Source organism: Colossoma macropomum, unplaced genomic scaffold (genome assembly GCF_904425465.1).
Source record: "Colossoma macropomum unplaced genomic scaffold, Colossoma_macropomum, whole genome shotgun sequence".
NCBI classification, from domain to species: Eukaryota; Metazoa; Chordata; class Actinopteri; order Characiformes; family Serrasalmidae; genus Colossoma; species Colossoma macropomum.
In genome coordinates, this window is record NW_023494800.1 from 11,123,802 (window position 1) to 11,144,367 (window position 20,566).

The window sequence follows — 20,566 nt, forward strand, 5'->3', positions numbered from 1 at the left end:
GCATGAAGCTCTTCATTCTGTACGCAGGATGATTGTATAAATGATGTGGTAGCTGTGAAGTAAGTTGTTATTGAGTTTATAGTTTATGAGTTTGTGATTGTGTTTTAATAGTGTGAGGTTCAGTAGTGCTAAAGTGTAGTATATGTGTATGTTGCAGTTATGCTGAGCAGTTGGTGCTGTATATGAAGACTGCAGAGCTCCTGTCGTCTGCACTGCACTCAGCCATGGAGGGCATCAAACAGGGCAAACTGTATCCCTCCACCACTGTCAAACAAGGTCAGCAGGCCACACAGTTTAATTTCTTCATTGAAATAGTCTTCCATCATCTGAACTAGTTATCTTTGATGGTTTCACTTGCTTTCAGTAATAACCACAATACAACATGCCATTGTATCGTTCAGTACGAACCTCTTGATTTAATTTACATGGATATCGAACAAAACATTCAACAGACTAGAACAAATTATTATTCTGTACAAAGTTATAATAAAAATGAAACTTTTTTACATTAAAAGATGTTGGTTACTGTTTGGCAGATGTTAATTTCTTAAGACTGCAGTATTATAATGTTTCTGACTGAGGAGGTGGTTCAATCTTGTATCTTCCAGTGGTCAGGAGGCTGAATGACCTGTACAAGTCGAGTGTGATATCATGTCGCTCTCTTAGTGCACGTCTGGAGCGGTTCTTTTCCCGCAAGCACCGTCTGATGGACCACATCAACAGCATCACTGCAGAGAGGCTCATATTCAGCCACACTGTGCAAATGGTACGAGGAAACTGTGACTCACAGATCACCCTGACTCTGTGTAATGATGGGCAGGCAAAACATGCATTTCTCACCAGACGGCCATGATCTGTTGATTTCACCAACAGAATCTGATTGCAATATGTGTTGTAATTTGAATTGGCTTCTGTGTGTGTACATAGGTGCAGGCTGCAGCGCTGGACGAGATGTTCCACCAGGGTGAGGCTTCAGTGCAGCGCTATCATAAGGCCCTGCTGCTGATGGAGGGTTTGTCTCTGCTCCTCACAGAGCAGGCTGATATCCTCAGTGTCAGCAAATGTGAGTTTGACCACACAACTCCTTATCCTTTTCACATGTGTTAGGACAGTTTGTACCATTAAAGGCTGATTTGTACTTCTGCGCAAAAGTATCTGCATTGAGACACAGAGAAGTGGTTTATAGGAAAGACTAGCTCACACTAGTCATGACATGCATGCTTCCAAAATCTCAACTACACATCATGCGAATCTGTGAAGCTGTGCGGCCAGTGAATGCTGATTGGCTATCCGGTAGTGTTGGTGGCGAGATTAGACCCAAAAAGTAGCCTGAGCCAGAACTAGCACAAAATCTCGACCTGTTTGAGAAACTTCTTTAAAAGACAGTAAACACATTCTAGTTTGGACATCGCCCCTCCAAGTGCACACATTCACGTTACGTTTAAGTATGTTGGCAGAATGTCTGCGCACAATGCAGAGATGCAGACACAAATCAGCCGTAGCTGTGATTAACCATATTAATCTCCAACCACAACCTCTCCAACCATCTGATTCAAGTACTATTTTCAGGAAACAATTCAAATTCATTGTGAATGTCGGAATTAAAAAAAAATACACGGAATACGCAAATGTGAATGTACTCTTAACACAGTAGTGGTAGATAATAAAAGGATTTATACATTTGAAAATATCCTGAAAATTCTGTTTTGGTTAAAAAAAAAAAAAGATTGCTTACTTTATTGAGAATTGTTAGAATCAGTTATCATCAGTTCTAATTTCATCGAAAATGTATTGGCATAAACATATACATGTTACAGTATTACCAAAGCAGATCTGTTCATCATACAGTAGCATAGAGAGGTTTGAGAGGTCATAGTACATGTTTTGTTGATATTCTAAGTTAAAATAAGTCAACATCCTCTACAGGAAACAAACTTGCATATGGCATTTGTCTGCCACTATCCACCATAACTTCTTGCACAGTGCACATTTTATGTTGAATTTTTATGTTAAATTCATCAAATAAACAGTAATTGTGCAGTAAAATGTGCAGAAGTGTGCTCTCTGTAGAGGATGTGTTCACTTATTTTCACTTAACAGTAACTCAACAAAAAATGTCACTTGAACAGGGACACCTAAACTTTAACGACTGTCCATCAGTCTACTAAGCGGTCAATACACAGACACACCAAATGCAGCTGAATGCAGCAATGCAATATTTTTTTCTGCCTGTACAGGTAAGCAGTGTATTGAGCGTCGTCTTAATGCCCTGCAGTCTGGCCTGTGCGTCTAGAGCCCTGGTTTGGTTCTCTGCTGTTCTGCTGCTAAACCTGCCAAGTTCCCTACATTCCTCTGAAGCACCCCAGCTCTCTTTCCACCTCTCCGGCCGGCCTTCACCTCCGGGTCTGCCTGGAAATGCAGGTTGAGAGGACTGAGCTCTTGCTGATACGGACTCCACAGCTGAGTGCGTGTAGTGATGCCTGCAGTAAAGCTGGGGACTTTGTAATGGAGAGCGGCTGAGCTGTGCCTGCTTTGGGCAACCGATCCCCAGCACCACGCACGCATCAGATATCAGGCCAGTTCACCCAAAGGGCCAATCATCTGCAGGCAATCACTTCAGCCATCCACGATAAGCAGGCTCTCACTGATTCCTTCACATTGTCTCTGCAAAGGCTGTGGATCTGTCTCCACTCTACTTATACAATAAGCTGCACTGTGTAAACGTCTTTATTTTCTCACAGACATGATGATTTCACTTTATAATGGGAATGTGCAATCACAGTCAGTTGACAGGTCTGCGCCTGTGTACTCATCAGCAGTCGGATTGATTTAGTCATGAGTTGGAACTGTCGAAAGGCAATTTCACAAATCTGTTCAGGTGTCTCCCCAGCCACTTCAAGACACGTTGAATGCTTTTATCTTTTAAAAAAAAAGCATCCTGATTTTTGAGTTTGTGTTTTTGTTTTTGTTTTTTCCTTTCTGATTCCAGTTTTCAGTTTGAGGAAGGCACACTCACTGGATGAATGTTTTTGGACCAGAAAATGAGACTGTGTTCTTTAGGCACTTGCTGCCAGGTTAGTGGGTAGTGCATAACCTGCGGTTTAGTAAACATTGTCAAAGGCTACAATCAGGCAGCATTATTTCGCCTGTGCCACTGAAACCATCCCATTTAGTTTAAGCCGTCGTTTTGCTCCGATTACCAGTGAGGCCATGTGTAGCACTTTAGTGAATGTTGACCAATCTAATGAGAGATTGTCCAGTTCCTCTTTGTCTCCAAATCATACAGACAACAAAAAACTGTCTGATATATGGACATCTCTTGATCACTTCTTTTGTATTGGGTTTTTTTTTCTTTTGTTTCTTTTATTCAGTGTTTTTGTTGTGTTTGGCAATCATGCATTTGTATATGTGTCTGCATCTTAAGTGCATGTGTATGAATGGAATAGGCCAAGGTAACATGCTACAAACACAAAGCGAAAAGAGCCCGAACCCTTGTTGCATTATTTAAAATGATGTGGTTGCAGGTTCGTCTGTTTAATAGAAACAGCTGAGAATCTAGGCCAAAGTATAAAATTAAATCATTCACTTCTATTTAACCGACATTTTTGGGTGGGATTTTAACCTGCCAGTTTCTTTAGACTTACAATAATATATACACTCCTAAAAATAGCCATAACTTTGTTTATTTGTAATGCCTGTGGTGAATCAGAAAACAAAAGGGCAAATCTTGGCCTAATACCAATACCTTCTGTAGGTTTACTGCGCTGTATGAGGGCTCATCAGTACTGTACGTCAGGGAGGGAGCATTTTAATGCAACTTAAGTTTCTTTTTAGAGTGTGTCCAGTGAGTGCTTTTAAGCTTTAGATATATTAATGTGTGCCGTCTTTGAGTAGTTTTGTGTGTCAGATATAAGTTTAAGCTATTTAAAATATTGAAAAATGTGCCTTTCAAGAAAAAAAAAGCAAAAATGGAAACACTGAAAAAAGTTTTTGTTCTTTTGTCACGTGCTATTTTAACGTTTTTTCTCATTATTTCCTAATACTCGAATGAAGTGATGCTTGTGTTTTGATGTTTGATTATATTGGACTAAGTTGAGATGGATATTGGCTTCAGCTTTGCGAAATGTAGTTAGTGTGTTTGGACTGACTTGTGTGTAAAAAGGTGTAAGATGGTAAGTATATGCCGTATTTTAATCGTAAGAAGATTTAGTTTTGAAAGAGTGATGCGTTATTGCTTGATGGTGCCAGTTACAGTGTGAATTGAACTGAAGATGTTGCATGTGTTATGACTCTCACCATTTTTGTGTAAATGTGTTTCTGCGTTATCAAGGCATTCCTATGTGTTCTCTGTTTGCTTTCCATTGTTAAAACCATCCCAAGCACACTGGGCAGGTTTTCACTTGTTCAGTGATTTGTGTTCAGACTTTTATGTTTAGTTCTTTATACATAAAATATGCACCATCTTTGAGCTAATACTAGTATCTAAAGTTTTGTAATGTCAGATTCAGATCAATTACACCAGTGTTCCCCAACTCCAAAAATCAGTTATTTTTTGCTTTTTTTTTCCTTTTCCATTTCTTGCAGCAGTTTGTGAAATTATTGACTTATATTGACAAAATAATGACTTACTAAGTCAAATTTGAGAAATTATCTTGGAAAAAATAACTTGGTATGCTGGAATAATGACTTAGTGTGTCAAAGTAATTACTTATTTTCTTGAAAGAAGTACTTATTTTTTGCAAAATAATAACTCATTGTTATTTTGTCTCAAAATAATGACGTGTTATTGAACTTTTGACTTAGTACCTGGAGAAAATTAATATATTGGAATAATTACTTACTATGTCAAAATAATGACTTATCTTCCTGAATTTTTTAATGTACTAAAGTAATCACTGAGGTAAAATAATAATGGCTTATTCATTTATTTTAAGATACTAAACCAACATTTTGAGAAAAGTCTTTATTTTCAGATACTAAATCAAGCCTTTAAGAAAACAAGTCATTATTCCAACATAGTAATTCATTATTTTGAGATACTAGGTCAAAATCCTGGGATACTAAGTGACAGTTTTGAGATAGTAAGTCGTTAATTTGAGATGCTAAGTCAATAATTTCAGAAAACAAGTCATTACTTCATGTTGCTGCCATCAGAATTTTACATAGAGAAGGCTGTTTTTTTCCTCTTCTTCCTGGCAGGAATGGACATCCATAGTAAGGACTTGTTAATGAGCATATGATTTTCGTACAAGCCAGGAAAACCCTAAAATGTGCAGAGTAGAATGCCTCCAGGACCAGAGCTGGGAAACACTGAGTCAGACCATTAAAAATTATATATGCTGCATCTAAATCTTCTGAAATGTCTCAAGAGAATATGTCTCGGATGGCAGGTCGCTGGTTCCATGGCGCTAACTGAACTGATAAACTGGTTTGTTCAGCTAGAGTCTGATACTGATACTCATGAGTGACACTAATCACGCATTACCTGAACTCACCATTCGGGTGTATTTTGAGTGCAACCGTGAAGGTTTGCTTCTGTGCTTCTGCATATGTACCAGGAAGCTGATGTGTTTTCTCTTAATACCACTTGTAAATAAGGATTGTAAATTAAGTTATTGCGCCAAACATGTATATACAACGAGCAAACGCATGATGTGCTTTCCATTCCCTTCACCCCACCAAAGAGAGGACTGCTACATCTCCCAGTTGTTGCTAGACTGTTGTTAAGCATTTCTTATAGTCGACTCTGTAGTGACTTAAGGAACTGTACACACTATTTCCATGTCCATATACCAGATGTAACTTTTTTGCTTTAAAAGGTACAACACAAATAAAAAGACTATTACAATCTGTCCTCTTTGTGTTTTTTTTAATTGTTCACTCAGTTCAGATACTGCATGTTTTATCAAAATGTCTGATAGTAAACAAAGCTAATAGTCAGAGCAGAGCTAGAGCAGAATGCAGTCATTTGTAGTCAGCACGATGATTAAAATATTAGCTTCAGCACAGGACCAGTACTTTGATTTGCCGAATAATTTGAACCAATTTTTCATGAAGAATTTTTTGTATTCCAGAACGACCCTAGGGGTGATACTGGGCTGCAGTGCTGTACATTCTGTTATACTAGTGCAAGTAGATCTAGTTCCAGATTTTCTGTATTGGCAACAGATGCCCTATACAGCCAAAAGTATGTGGACACTCCTCCTAATCATGGAGTTCTGGTGTTTCAGCCACAGCCATTGCTTAAAGGTGCATAAAATCAAGCACGTAGCCCTTCAGTCTCCATAGACAAACACTGGCAGCAGAACGGGTCGTATAGAAGATCACACTGACTTTAAACTTGGCACTGTCATAGATTGCCACCTCTGCCACAAGTCAGTTTAGTCCTGCTAGATCTGCCCCGGTCAACTGTAAGTGCTATTATTATGAAGTAGAAGTATCCAAGTGCAACAACAGCTCTGCCACAAAGCAGTAGACCACACAAACTCGCAGACTGGTGCTGACAACCACTGAAGCACACAGCACATAAAAATCATCTATCGTCTTTTGCCTCACTCAATACAGAGCAGCTGCTCACAAACCTAAGATCACTATGTGCAATGCTAAGTGTCAACTGGAGTGGTGTAAAGCATGCTGCCACTGAACTCTGGAGACACGTTCTCTGGAGTGATGAATCAAGCTGTACTATCTGGCAGTCTGAGGGACGAATTTGAGTTTGGCGGATGCCAGGAGAACATTACCTACCAGAATGCATAGTACGAACAGTAAAGTTTGGTGGAGGAGGGATAATGGTCTGGGGATGGTTTTTCAGGGTTGGACCCCTTGGTTCCAGTGTATGGTAATGTTAATGCTACAGCATATGAAGACAATTTAGACAATGATATGCTTCCAACTTCATAGCAGCAGTTTGGGGATGCAGTTTGACTCTTTTTCGTTCCAGCATCACTGAGCCCCTGTGAGGTCCATAAAGACATGGTTTAATGAGTTCCTTGTGGAGGAACTCCAGTGGCCTGCATAGCGCCCTGACCTCAGCCCCACTGAACACCTTTTGGGTGAATGGGAAAGTCAATTGTGAGCCAGGCCTTCTCATCCATAATCAGTGCCTGACCTCACAAATGCTTTTTTGACTGAATGGGCACAAATTCCTACAGACACACTCCAAAATCCTGGAAATAATGCACAGAAGAGTCAAGGCCATTATAGCCATAAAGGTGGAGGAGGCATCTCCATATAAATGCCCATGGTTTTGGAATGGGATGTCCAACAAGCTCTTGTAGGTGTGATGATCAGGGGTCCATATTCTGTATGTATATATGTATGTGCATAAAAATAGCACAGAAATTGGTTTTGTCCCAGAATTCTCATATAAACACATCCCTAAGGTCCAGTGTAGAAGAGAGTGGAGCTGTCATTACATTTAGTTAAAGCTGATGTATCAATCATCCTGAAAGATCTCAGTTCTCAGCTGCCAGCCTGCAGGATCTACTACTGAATATTACTAATGTGACTAAATACGTGTCGGCACTGTTGCATCTCCAGCTTGTTAAGCAGATAGCCTCATTAACATGTGACCCATAATTGTTTAAACTCAAAATGTTTTTTTTTTCCCTTCAGACTGTTAAGAAATAACAGTACTGAACGTGCCAGATGGTTCTAGCTCACCCTACTGCACTAAGAAGATTAAATTTTACCATCGGTTTTTTCCATCAGTGTCACCCCCAGACACAATAAAGCACAAATAACACACAACACACCCTTTATCTAATAAAGGATGACATAAACCAACTTTTCTGTCCCCTTTTACGGGGAGCGTGCACCTCCTATGGGCCTCTTCACACAGCCCTCAGCATGGCCTCAAATGACAATATAATTGTCAATACAATATATGACAATATGTAACATAAGAGTTACTTTCTTTCATTTTTTTTTTACTTTATTGATGTAATGCAAATGGCTACACTCAGTGGTTGTTTTCTGCAACTGCCAGTATAAAAAACAAATCAATTTATGCATAAATTACTCATAAATAAATAAATTGCTTATTAATTTTTAACCTTTAATTAAAACAAAATGAATGCAAAAATATATACATAAATAAACAAAGGGCATAAAATCTGACAAACAATAAATTCTGTATTTATCATTATTTCATGTATATATAATTTATTTCCCCTCGCTACCATTACTTTTTCATTTTTTCCATTGTTTACATTTAGCTATAAATACACAAATTAATGAGCTAGGATTACATGATACAGAAAACAATTTAAAATTCACAAACAAACCAAAAGAAATCTTACATATCCAATTCAGTTTTGTAAATATTTTTATTTAGCAAATGTTTAATTTATTTTTATGTTTAGACATTTTATTTATTCGATTTTTCTCGTGGCCTTCGTTGTTTTCATACTGTAAAATGAGAAAATGTAATAAACTGTAAAACCGCTTTGACTGTTTATATTATGGGGAAATGCAATGCGGGGATTTTTTCCCATGGTACTGGCAACCCCGCTCTGTCCGCTTCCTCGCGATGTTTTGCGAGAGTTCCGAGTTCACAGCTCCATGTGGATATTTTCATGGCCAGAAGAGAAGCGGCTGAAACTCAGAGAGACGCTGCTTTAACATCACTCCAGCGTTTAAAGCTCGCCCGTTTACGCGGTGTCGCTGAACGCGGTCCATATGGTGTTTATAAGAGAGTAGCGATAGTTCAGTCAGGCAGGCGCTGAGCAGGACATGCTGAGGTTTCCTCCTCAGCTGCTTCCAGTCTTAAACAGTCAGTGCTTTAAATCAGCTCGAGCAGCCAAAGGTGAGTCTGAACTGCTGCTTTCAACGTGAAGGGCCACTGAATAGTCTGATCTTTCTACGAGGATAACGTTGGTCTCCTGTTCCTCAGCTTCTTCTTCGATTTTCCCCGTTCCACCTTAAATGATGCAGCAGTTCCGTTTAACTATTTCTTGTGTTACATGTTAACTGCTGCACCATTTAAGGTGGAACGGGGAAATCCGAACAGAAAGCTGACTTCAGGTCTGTTTCTTCTTTCTTGCTGTGCTCATGAAGGTCGTTGTCAGTTAGAAAGGCTCCGTGGCCTCTTTGTGAGGAGCAGAATGATGGCAGAGGAGCAGAAACCCCCTCAGATCACTGTGCTGAAAAGAGCATCAGACAGCTCTGCTGTGGAGAACGATCACCAGGTCAAGAAGCTGAAAGCAGATGACGACCAGACAGCTGATGAGAAGAGATTTCCCAAGAGGAAGGTGGTCCTTCTCATGGCGTATTCAGGCAAAGGCTATTATGGAATGCAGGTAAGTGGTGAAAGGTGAAAGTGACAGGATTGGTTTTCCTGTTTGTTTGCTTGCTTAATGTGAATCCTCCTGTTCCTTTTAGAGAAATCCTGGAAATTCCCAGTTTAAAACCATAGAAGATGAACTTGTCACTGCGCTTATCAAAGCTGGGTGTATTCCAGAGAACCATGGAGAGGATATGAAAAAGATGTCTTTTCAAAGATGTGCAAGGACCGACAAGGTGAGGATTTGAAATAACACTTTCTTCACCCAGGCAGTCGCTGTTCGTATGTCTAGAAATGGCACCATTCCCCTTTTTACTGATGCTGATATTAAAATCTTGAATATTGATCTGATATGGATATAGGAATGGGATTAATTGGATGGGATTAATATTACATGGGGTCCTAGGTAATTTCCTCTTTTACAGGTGCTACTCTGTGATTTTATTTCCATACAAGCAGCAATGTCTGAGTTTTTCTCCCTCCTCCCCTGTAAAAATTGTAGCTACTTTTCACCAAACTCATCATTTTAGCCAGATGTCACCTTGAGTTAGAAAAAAAAGTTTTTTTTTGAGTGCTGCTACTCGCCATAGGCAGTCTCCCAGCCTGTATATTCACATTAAACACACATCAAAAAATTATGGATGCTTTGGAAGAGTCTCAACCACTTACTTAGCCTGGGTGCTAGAACTTTGCCTCTACCCTCTCTACGCTGGAAAAACATTAGCAGGTGGAGAAAGACAATAAAGTCGATTAGAAAAATGAGGTCCCTCAGGCTGATGAAAGGGACAAAATGCATTCTCTCTGTGTTCTTTGATTGTATGATCATGTGTGATGCAAACATCCAGATTTATAGAAAATACAACCCACTGGAAACTCATTTATCCTGCAGTATTGTTGTTGCCATCTGAATATGAGAGTTTTATCACGAGGAGATGTGTAAAAAATCATTACAGACTTGCTCCTGACAAACTCTGTTTGGGCTGAATTAGTTTATCATGTTCAAACTACTCGTATACTCTACTGCCCCACAGGAAGAAATACACAGCTAGCATTACATCATTCACTGTCTGATATCGATACACTTACACTACAATATCTCATCTTTAGGTCTTATAAATTGTTTACTGTATGCCTAGAAGTAGCCAATATGCTTAAGGTGCACCCACTGTGGTGTTCAATTGTGCACACATAGCTTATATGGTATAATCTCTATAGAAGAGCATTGGCAATAGAATGGGATGGTCTGGAGCTGCTGCACATGAGCATGAGGTCACCGTGCCTAGTGCCAAGCATGGGCTAGACAGATATAAAGCTCCTCAGTATTGGGCTGCGGAGCAGTGGAATTGGGCTGGAGCAGCACTGAATACCTTTGAAATGAGTTTGTGATATAGAACTCAGCATCCAACATTATCAGGGTCTAACCTTACTAATATTCTTGTGGATAAATGCAATCAAATCATCATAGCAATGTTCCATAAATCCTTCTCAGAAGGGTAGTGGCCGTTACTGCATCAAACTTGTTGGGGGGGTGTAACTGCCTATTAGTACCCTTATTTTCAGAAGAAATGTTAGTCTGTGTCTACACACATTTAAACATACAGTGTTTACTTTTTGCAGGGTGTTTCTGCAGCAGGCCAGGTTGTATCTCTAAAGCTGTGGCTGATTGAAGACATTCTGGAAAAGATAAACACCCATCTCCCAGCACAGATAAGAGTTTTAGGTAACACCATAAAGCATTGTCTCTGTTTTTTGATCTTTGTGTGCCAAGATTACTAGACAGATGTTCTCATCATCTGGCAGGTTATAAGAGAGTCACGGGTGGCTTCAACTCCAAAAACAACTGTGACGCCAGGACCTATTCCTATACACTTCCGACCGTGGCCTTCTCTCCAAAAGACAGTGACCAAGAGGACACGTCATTCCGCCTGGATACAGAAACGCTTCAGAAGGTTAACAGGCTGTTTGCCCTCTACAAAGGCACCCACAACTTCCACAACTTTACCTCACAGAAGGGTCCCCGGGACCCAAGTGCCAAACGCTACATCACCCACATGTCCTGCGGGGAGCCCTTCGTCAGGCAAGGAGCCGAGTTTGCGGTCATTACGGTGAGAGGGCAGAGCTTCATGATGCACCAGATCCGGAAGATGATTGGGCTGGTGATCGCAGTGGTGAAGGGCTATGCAAGAGATGAGGTCATTGAGAGAAGTTTGGGAGAAGAGAAGGTCGATGTGCCAAAAGCTCCTGGGCTCGGTCTAGTGCTGGAGAGGGTGCACTTTGACCGGTACAACAAGCGTTTCGGGGGAGATGGTCTTCACGAGACACTTGAGTGGACCCAAGAGGAAGATGCTATTGCTGCCTTTAAGGAAGCGCACATATACCCCAGTATAGTGGAAACTGAGGGCCAGGAGAAATCTATGGTTAGCTGGATGGCAACACTGCCCATTCATGACTTCGAGGCTACTGCAACAGGCAAACAGGAACACAAGGTGAGTAAACATGCAGATTTTTTCTATGTTTATTCCTTAGTCATATTTTTTGTTTAACAGCACTATTTTAAAAACACAAAAATGGGCAAATATGATTGCAGCAAACCTGCAGCTATCATTAAGTATAGTAGTCCAAAGTGATCTGAATAATTAAAATGCAATATGTGTTGTATTCCACTACAGAGAAATGTGATGCAACATTTCTTTTAATTCTTTAATTTTTTTTTTCAGGATGAAGATGGAAATACATCTGACTGACTTATTAGAATTTTCTTCCTAAACTTGTTTTATTTTTGCTGTGTAAATGATTTAGTTCCACTGTTTGCCATGTTCATCTTTTGAAATAAACTTTTTATTTTGACTTTTATTTCGACTTTTTGGTTTTGAATATTTGATGAAAGAGTAATGCATTAGACGTTATTACACTTTAGATTATGCAAAGTTATATATACCTACACTCAAAGATGGTTCTTCAAAGGTTCTTTAGTAAAGTGGGTTGGTTATAACTATGGTTAGAACTATTTCCTGCCTACATGGTTCCTTGCATGCTGAAATGTTTCTTCAGATGAATGGAGAACGTGTTTTATATGGTCCTTTTTCAAAGTGGTTCTATATAGCACCAAAAGGGTTCTGCTACTCTTACAATGCCAAGTGTAGTAACAGTAGAAGATCCCTTTTTGGTGCTATATAGACCCAACCATTTTACCATGTGAGGGACCATTTAAGCATGAAATGGTTCTATATAGAAATCATGGTTCTAAATGGAGCCATTGCCTTACTAAGGAGCCTTGAAGAACCATCTTTTTTAAGTGTGTAGCTTAAAAACTTAAGTAGTTTCTGGAAAAAGGGCTGAAAGAATAGAAGCTGACTTGCTTTGTGAATTCTATGAAATCTTATATTATCTTACTAATATATCTTATTTAAGCATTAAAAATCCTTAGTACTATGCTGATGTCTCGGTAGCTAGCTAGCTAAATTGATGATGCCCTAAATGTAACTAAAGACCTATTAACTAAATATATATTTATAACTATATATATATTTCTTTGGTTTGTAGCTTTAATTAAAAAAAAGCTGTTGAGGTAATACTGACCGTTTCTCAGCCCTCAAAAAATGTGCCTGCATTTCTGATGTAAGCAGTTTGTATCACTTTATTTCTCTGTATTTTGCAGAATAGTAAATGGTGCTTTTGTTATTTTGTCTTTTTGCTATTTTACATTAACAAATTGTGCTACAACAGATTTGCCAAGTTGCGCCACACTGTCCACAGGCGGTCTACAGACAGTTTTACGAAGAGAAAGTGTTTTCTATTTTCAGTCAAACGGACCAAAGTCGGTAAATACGGACGTTGGTGCCGCCTCCGTGTAGGAGCGGTGGTTGTGACCGTGTGTGGTTTTCGGTGCCAGGTTGAGAAAACGGTTCGTGAGGCTGTTACAAACTCAAAAAGCGAGCTTAAATCTCACGGTGTGTCTGTCTTAAATCACTCAATCAATCCTCCCATCACATGGGGGCGCTGTTGTCCGGGCTAATCAGTAGCTCGTGCATCTTTTCTCTCCAGCGCTGGTAAACATGGCGCCGTCCAGAGAGAACAGCGTGAAAAAGAGCGAGGCAGAAAACAGCAAAACCTCATCCAAAAACCTGATAAACACCAAAACAGAGCTCATACTGCAGAGCAGGAGACATGCTAACGATGTATTCGACGTTCTGGAGCACCTTCAGGTGAGAGTGTAGCAGCAGAGGACTGTAGGAAAGAAGCTGAAGTCTTCTTCTTCTTCGACAGCTTCTTCAGTTTTTCCCGTTCCACCGTAAATTAATGTAACTGCTGCACCATTTAAGGTGGAACGGGAAAATTCGAACAAGAAGCTGGCGAATAGGAAGCCAACTTCAGCCTCGTAGGAAAAGCTTTAAAGAGCCCAACCAGAGCCCAGCTGACTTAAGGGCCATGTGACCATCATAACTGCCTTGTTTGTTGTTTTTTATTGTTATTGGAGGATAAACTGTTGATAAAAGGTTAAAGAGTTGGTCTCATTTTCAGTCTGAAAAAGAGAAAGAAGTCATTTTTGCCATCAACGCCTGTCAGAAGATCTTTTGTGCTTTGCTGGAGAGAGGAGACCTGTATGTTGGTCAGCTGCCCAGCGAAGAAGAAGTAGTGGAAGGTAAGAGTTAGTAAGCTGTTCTCTAAGACGTTTAGACATGCAGCTTTCACCTGTGTGGTGATGGGGTCCAACTGGATCCATTATTGTTGACAATTTAGGAAAGTCTTTCTGTGTTCACGTGGGTGCTTTACAATACCATATTTTAGCACTGCTTGTAAAAACACGCAGGTTCTTCACAGAACAAGCAAGGAACAGCTTATGCGCCTTGCTGCTTCTCTAAAGAACCAGAGTGTTTTATAAGCAGTGTGAAATTTTGGTCTTGTGTAGCATCCACACTGCCACAGAGAGGTTGGGACAATAGGTCAAATACAAATAAAAGCAAAAAAAAAAAGATTAATAAATCTAGTTTGATGTGTAATTTAATGAAAACAGTAGAAAACACAAGATATGTAGTGTTTTATCTCATCAACTTTGCTTTTTTTTTGTAAATTTACATTCATTCTGATATTGATACCTGCAGCACATTCCAAAAAAGTCAGGACAGGGTCAGTGTAAGACTAAGAACACTAAGATATTTAAATGACATCTTAAACAGGTGATGCAGTCATGCTTGGGTATAAAAGGAGCATCTAGAAAGGCCTGGTCCTTCATGAGCAAGGATGGGTCGAGGCTCTCAGCTGTTGACAAAAATGCATCAAAAAATATCATTTAAGTCATTTAATTATTCAGAAATTTTGAAAAAGTTATCTTTAAAGACTGAGGAATATATGGAACAGTATCATTTAGCACTCCTCAGAAAGACTGTATACAAAATACTTTGAAAAAGTAGTGATGGCTGAATACACTGTCTGAGATGTATTCAGTAATGTATTCTGTTACAATACACAAAAAGTAACATTCAGGATTATGTTTCATAAAAAAAAAAAAAATTATTCAAATGAAAACCAACATGAATACAAAATTCTCCACATTATTTTGACTCTTATCGTCAGGAAAAATCATGCTTCCTTGCTGCTCCCATAATCCCACTACCCTTTCATGATCTAATCTTAAAATTTGCCATATCCTGATAACAAAACCTCACAAATTTGACTACGAAGTGAGTAGTTTTATGATTTTGATGTAATGGCATGTGTGGAATTCTCCACGGAACACATGCAAAGGTCCTGTACAGTACCAAAGATTATTACTTGTGAACGTGTCCACTACTCAAAACATTTTACTAAAACGCAGATTAATAACTGATCATCACAGCCTTCAGTGTTTGAAAAGAAGAGACTTTCTGAGTTTCTCTTTTGAGTAGGTCTTTACAAGCTTTGTGGTGATTTTTAAAATGACTTAACATGCAGTGATGGTGTTTCTTTGCAAAATGGGATATAAATTTACATTTATGGGTAAGTATTCTAAAGATATTCTCTTAAAAATGTAAAAAGTAACTGCATTCTGAATACTACCTTTACAAAATGTAACTTAGACTGAATACAGATTGTTAATTTCTGTTTTCTGAATATGTATTCCCCACATGTGTATTCCATTACATCTCATCCCTGGTATCAAATCTATGCAGTAATAGTTACTGTAAGTTAGACCCAACCCTGACTGTATAGCCCTATAGCACTATATCCAGTAAAATGTAAAGTGTACTAATTTGCTGAGCTCTCTGACAGTAAATCTTTTGAGCAGTCATGGTGGTTTTTGGCTTTAAAGCATGATGCATCGAGACACAGTACATTGGTATTTTTAACTTGGTGTACTTTGTTTGGTAAGAATACATACGTATCATTATTGATTGGCTGTTTCAAACTCTGCTTTAAAAGGGAATGAACTATTTACACATGGTAGACAAGGCTGTGTGTTTACAGTTGTTAGAAGCTTTCCTCGAGCGGTAATACTTTATACCCAGATATCAGACATTTTGGAAATCATTTTGTCCTGCCAGGTGATCGCGATGCAGATGAAAAGTATCACATATTTATAAGGCACCGTTACAACAACTGTGTGGAGCTGCTGCTGGATAACATTGGCCATGAAGCGTTCCAAGTGAAGGTGAATGAACTGAGCTGCAGTGATGAGCATATACACACACGCATACATATATATTCATATATATACAGCATAATAAGTAACGGTACAGTGTAAGAGTATGTCAAGCTAGATATACTCTTGCTAGATAGATATACTAGGTTTATTCTTACATTGCGCTTTTACTTAGTTTGCTGTGTAGACTTTGTTCTCCATAGACACTGTCTTATATATCTTTGATTTCAAGATAAACATTCTGTTGGTTTCACTGTAGGAGGCAGCTCTTCTTGCCCTAATGAAATTTGCCGCAGCTGAGGGGCAGCACCCTCTGCAGAAGCTGGAATTGAGCAACCACTACAACTTCCCTTTAGAGCTTATTTTGGTGAGTCCTCTGAAGGACAGCAAAACAAGGCGATTCCATGTATGGTGTGCATATGGAGTTGTATGTGTGGGCTAGTTCTGAATATTAAATTGTGTCTTTATCTGCAGGCAGTTGTGCGGTGTCTGCTCTCTGAGACGGAGGACATGGCTCTACTCATCTCCAGGTTCCAGGAGTTCCTAGAAATGGATGATGTGCGCTACTATGTCATGAGCTCCATCCGTGACACCGTAACCAGAGTCATGGACAGAAACAAGCGGGTATGTTCATGAAAGTGGATGGAGGTTTATAAATATTTTTGTTTCTTAGAGAAGCCTGTGATGGTTTATGTGGATGGATTAGACCAGAGATCACCAGTTCTGGTTGTGGAGGGCCGGAGTCCAAAGCAGTTTGAGATGGACTGATAGGTTTGAACTCCTTTTTCATATTTTTGTTATTTAAATCATGATGGTATTTTGCTTACCGATTCACCAGTTCTGCACGTACTGTTGTGATAAGGTTAAACGAGGTGCCTCATGTTGGGTTCCCCGACAGGACAACTGTCTGATGATTTGCCGTTTCGTCAGATGATTGCAAGATAGATTCTTGGTGATACTGTGACTGAAAAAAGGCTGTAATTATCAGCAAAATTTATGTTGATGCCGATACAATGTGTTGTCATTATTGGCCGTCTGATATATTTGCTGGGATCTAATTACCAGGCTTAGTTGGGGTATCACAGCAGAGTAGTCATCAAAGTGTGCAGGACTCTGGCCCTCCAGGACTGGAGATGATCACCCCTTGTTTAAGTATCTCCACCTCGTCACATTTATTTTATATGGCTTCTAGACCAATACTGCTTTGCTCTTTGATAGGCTGTGATGCCCGTATTCCAGAACAATGTTTTCACGCTGCTCACGAACATCACTATACCAAGCCAGAGTGCAGAGATCAACAACTTCCTCATCAAGCAAGAAGGTAAGTCCCCACTTTTGTGAAGCTCTAATACTTTACAGAATTGTGACTTCCTTCTGACCAGTGCCTTTCTCATTGTAAACACCATCTATATTAGGTAAATATGAGGACTGGAAAGCAGCCAAATTGAAAGTAAGTGGAAGCTCTTAAAACTGACATTGTTAACTGTATTGGTTTGAAGACAAAAAGTGAAATAACTGGCTTTCGTCTATTTCCACTCCATCATGAAGGAGCAGAAGCGAGCATTTGAGCAGACGTGGCTGATATTTCTGAAGTACAAGGTACAGTAAAAGTAACATAGCTCATTGTTACATCAGAATCCTGGCTGCTAAGGTTTGAGGACGAATGCTCTTAACTAGGCTTTATGCTTTCCTGCAGTTGCCTGGTAACATGTATAAAAAGGTGCTAGTCATCCTGCACGACTCTATTCTGCCCCATATGAACGACCCCACATTGATGATTGACTTTCTGAGTGCAGCGTACAGTGTTGGTGAGTCCATAGTGCTAGCAAGGCCCTAGTCGTTTCATTAAAGAATACCATGGTACCATGTGAAAGCCTTATCTAAATAAATAAAGATTTAATGTGTGTTTGATTCTCTGTTAGTACTGTGTTAGTACTGTAATAGGCCTCTTTTTCTGGATAATGTAAAAGCCTTACTGCGGTGTCTGTGTTGGACATTAGGTGGAGCGGTCAGTTTGCTGGCTCTGAATGGGCTGTTTGTCCTCATCCATGAGCACAATCTGTGAGTACTTAACGCAGACAAAGTGAACATTGATTTTACAATCTCTGCTCTGAATTTGTTTTTAAATTATTTTATTACTTTGATAATTTTATTCCTCTAAAACAGAGATTATCCTGATTTTTATAAGAAGTTATACAACCTACTGGACCCTTCAGTGTTCCATGTTAAGTACAGAGCACGGTTCTTTCATCTGGCCAACATCTTCCTCTCCTCAAGGTAAATCTGCTCGTTCAACCACTTCAAAGAGACTGACTGCAGTTAATTGTATTACACTTGATCTAATAACAGCTGCATGATCACTGTTTGCCCTGAAATACTTTTTGTCTGGCCTTTTGTCTACAGTCATCTACCTGTCTACCTTGTGGCAGCGTTTGTCAAGCGACTGTCACGTCTGGCCCTGACCGCACCTCCGACTGGTCTGCTCATAGTACTGCCCTTTATTTACAACCTCATTCGCAGACACCCCTCTTGCAGAGTGCTCATCCACAGACCCAGTGCAGCTGATGGTATGGCACTAAAGTCACTGCTCTATGTACCTAACTATGGCACACAGTCAGAATAAATGGCAGGATGCTAGTTTTGCTTGACCTAGCAATTAGTGAAAAAAGTGAAAGTTAAGCTGAAGGTGTCGAGTTTTGAGAATGAATATCTTTGTGGTTTGTTTCTTAGAGCTCTGTAATGACCCATACGTGATGGATGAGGAGGACCCTGCCAAGTGTCATGCTCTAGAGAGCAGTGTATGGGAACTTAAGGTGAATTTAATTTGAAATGTATACAGTCCTGTTTTTGACTGTCTCCTATTTTCCTGTGCTCATCTGTCATTTTCGGTCTGTTTATGTATGGAGAGAAAAACAAAGAAAAGAAAAACAAACTGGTCTTTATCTTGTGTAAATGATTTTGTTTGAGGAAATATTTTTTTAACTGGTGAAGGCAGAAGGCAGGCAGATAGCTAGCATCAGTGCTGACTGTCTTATTGCAGCCATAAAGCTGTATTCCCTTTCTTTAAATCGTCAATACAATGGAAAGAAACGATTACATAACTTGCCAGATGAAGAGAACAACAAGCCAAAAGTAAAGATTATATCGCAGTTTTCTTTGCGGATTTGTTTAACAGCCAACGTGAGTTACAGTAACGCTAGCTTAATTGTTATTCTTAAGTGTTGTCCTGGCGACTATATGGATAGTGTTTCTCCAGAATACCCTGTCTTCTGCTTGGGTCGTCAGGCTTCTGAATGGCTGGTTCATGATTCCTCTAATTGAATCTATCCATCTTGTAGCTGATCATCCTTTTCCTCTTTTACCTTCAACTCTTCCAAGCATTATCGTCTTTTCCAACTAGTTGGTTCTTCCCAGAATGTGTCCAAAATAAGATAGCTTCAGTTTGGGTATCTGGGCTTCAAGTGAGAGGTGAGGCTTAATTTTAACCATTTCCACAAGGCTTAATTATAACCATTTCCACAACTTCTCCATCAGTGGTAAAGTTAGCGATCTTCCCTGTTGTCACAACCATAGTCTTCTTCATATTGAGTTGTAGTCCCATCTTTTCACTCTGGTCTTTAACCTTCCTTGTAAAGACCTTCAGGTCTTCCTGTGATGTATCATCTGCATACATGTGAAAGCTTTCTTGGTTGTGTTTGTTAGCCTATAGATCATAGCTAGGCTATCTCAGGATTGATTGACCCCACAGTGACTAAGATTCGCATAATGCATGCTGGTTATTATAGTGAGAGAACCTTGTTAAAGGAAAACATGAAAACGATATTGAATCCTCAGTTTTGTCAAGCTGATGAGGCTGAGGGATACAACACTGCACTGCATAATATTGTACAAAATACTGCACAACAGGAGAAATAACATACTAAACCATGTTATTTTAGGCTGGAATACCTCTTTAACTTGGTTGATCTGACAGCAGGTATATTGTTTTTGGTTACTGAATGTGAATACAGATGTGGATACAAGCTAAAGATCCAGTTCACACTGGTGGGGGAAAAATTCTTCCTAAGGAAAGGAGCTTTATTCATCCTTAACTTCATTTCCTCTTTTAGACCCTACAGAGTCATTACCATCCAGATGTGGCCAAGGCAGCCAAAGCGATAAACCAGCCTTTACCAGTGATGGAGGTTGATATCAGCGAGCTGCTAGAGTTAACCACATTCGAGGTGTGTATGAGAATGAATTGATGGTACATGGAGTAGTGACCTCAATACACCAAAAACAGTAAACTAATCTAATATCGCATCAAATAATGTCTTTGTTTGTACAGCTGATGGAGCGAGACCTGAAGAGCCAAAGTCATTCGGTGCCACTTGAGTTTGACCCAGCCAGTGGCCTGCTTAAGAGTGCCAAAGAGGTGCTGGGTGTGCACTTCTCTCTGGAGTAGTCACCATGCCTGCAATGCCTCATTTGCTCTCTGTTTGACTCTGTTTATCTTATTGTAATATTATTTTCTTTTGGCTAATGTTTCAGCTTGTTTTGTACATGAACATGTGAATAAATCACTATTTGGGAACATGTGTTTACTGAATAATGAGATGATCTGTACAGTCTGGATATCTTCTTGTTCAGGTCATTTTGCATAAACACAGTCAAATTGTGAGAAC

The 20,566-nt window shown here is 39.6% G+C and overlaps 3 protein-coding genes across 8 annotated transcripts in view; all 3 read left to right on the forward strand.

Annotated features, from left to right (window-relative positions):
* The window catches only part of ulk1b (unc-51 like autophagy activating kinase 1), a 38,720-nt gene extending 32,867 nt beyond the window's left edge, over window positions 1-5,853 (forward strand). For all 6 annotated transcript variants that reach the window (XM_036588743.1, XM_036588744.1, XM_036588747.1 and 3 more), the window contains 4 exons: window positions 158-276; window positions 609-766; window positions 928-1,063; window positions 2,238-5,853. In XM_036588743.1, the coding sequence (XP_036444636.1) occupies window positions 158-276; window positions 609-766; window positions 928-1,063; window positions 2,238-2,293 (469 nt within the window). In that variant the 3' untranslated portion in view covers window positions 2,294-5,853. The remainder of the gene's footprint in view (window positions 1-157; window positions 277-608; window positions 767-927; window positions 1,064-2,237) is intronic.
* Window positions 5,854-8,545: 2,692 nt separating this feature from the next.
* Window positions 8,546-12,136, forward strand: pus1 (pseudouridine synthase 1). Its single transcript, XM_036589066.1, has 6 exons — window positions 8,546-8,806; window positions 9,058-9,299; window positions 9,382-9,519; window positions 10,901-11,003; window positions 11,084-11,769; window positions 12,001-12,136. The coding sequence occupies exons 1-6, from the start codon at window positions 8,734-8,736 to the stop codon at window positions 12,025-12,027; spliced, it is 1,269 nt and encodes a 422-aa protein (XP_036444959.1). The 5' UTR covers window positions 8,546-8,733; the 3' UTR covers window positions 12,028-12,136.
* A 1,184-nt stretch (window positions 12,137-13,320) lies between these two features.
* Window positions 13,321-20,477, forward strand: noc4l (nucleolar complex associated 4 homolog). Its single transcript, XM_036588972.1, has 15 exons — window positions 13,321-13,488; window positions 13,805-13,925; window positions 15,805-15,911; window positions 16,162-16,269; window positions 16,377-16,526; window positions 17,121-17,223; window positions 17,318-17,352; window positions 17,451-17,501; window positions 17,599-17,710; window positions 17,903-17,963; window positions 18,069-18,179; window positions 18,306-18,469; window positions 18,633-18,715; window positions 20,012-20,125; window positions 20,230-20,477. Exons 1-15 carry the CDS (start codon window positions 13,339-13,341, stop codon window positions 20,344-20,346), a joined length of 1,587 nt encoding a protein of 528 aa, XP_036444865.1. The 5' UTR covers window positions 13,321-13,338; the 3' UTR covers window positions 20,347-20,477.
* The last annotated feature ends 89 nt before the right edge of the window (window positions 20,478-20,566 follow it).

What these genes read in the sequence shown, in the direction of transcription:
- pus1 (XM_036589066.1), top strand. Translation starts at nt 8,734, where the DNA reads ATGCTGAGGTTTCCTCCTCAGCTGCTTCCAGTCTTAAACAGTCAGTGC. An exon ending in AGCACAGATAAGAGTTTTAG is followed by an intron (nt 11,004 to 11,083) that starts GTAACACCATAA and finishes ATCATCTGGCAG; the next exon opens with GTTATAAGAGAGTCACGGGT. An exon ending in CAGGCAAACAGGAACACAAG is followed by an intron (nt 11,770 to 12,000) that starts GTGAGTAAACAT and finishes TTTTTTTTTCAG; the next exon opens with GATGAAGATGGAAATACATC.
- noc4l (XM_036588972.1), top strand. Translation starts at nt 13,339, where the DNA reads ATGGCGCCGTCCAGAGAGAACAGCGTGAAAAAGAGCGAGGCAGAAAAC. An exon ending in ACGTTCTGGAGCACCTTCAG is followed by an intron (nt 13,489 to 13,804) that starts GTGAGAGTGTAG and finishes TCTCATTTTCAG; the next exon opens with TCTGAAAAAGAGAAAGAAGT. An exon ending in GCAGTGTATGGGAACTTAAG is followed by an intron (nt 18,716 to 20,011) that starts GTGAATTTAATT and finishes TTCCTCTTTTAG; the next exon opens with ACCCTACAGAGTCATTACCA.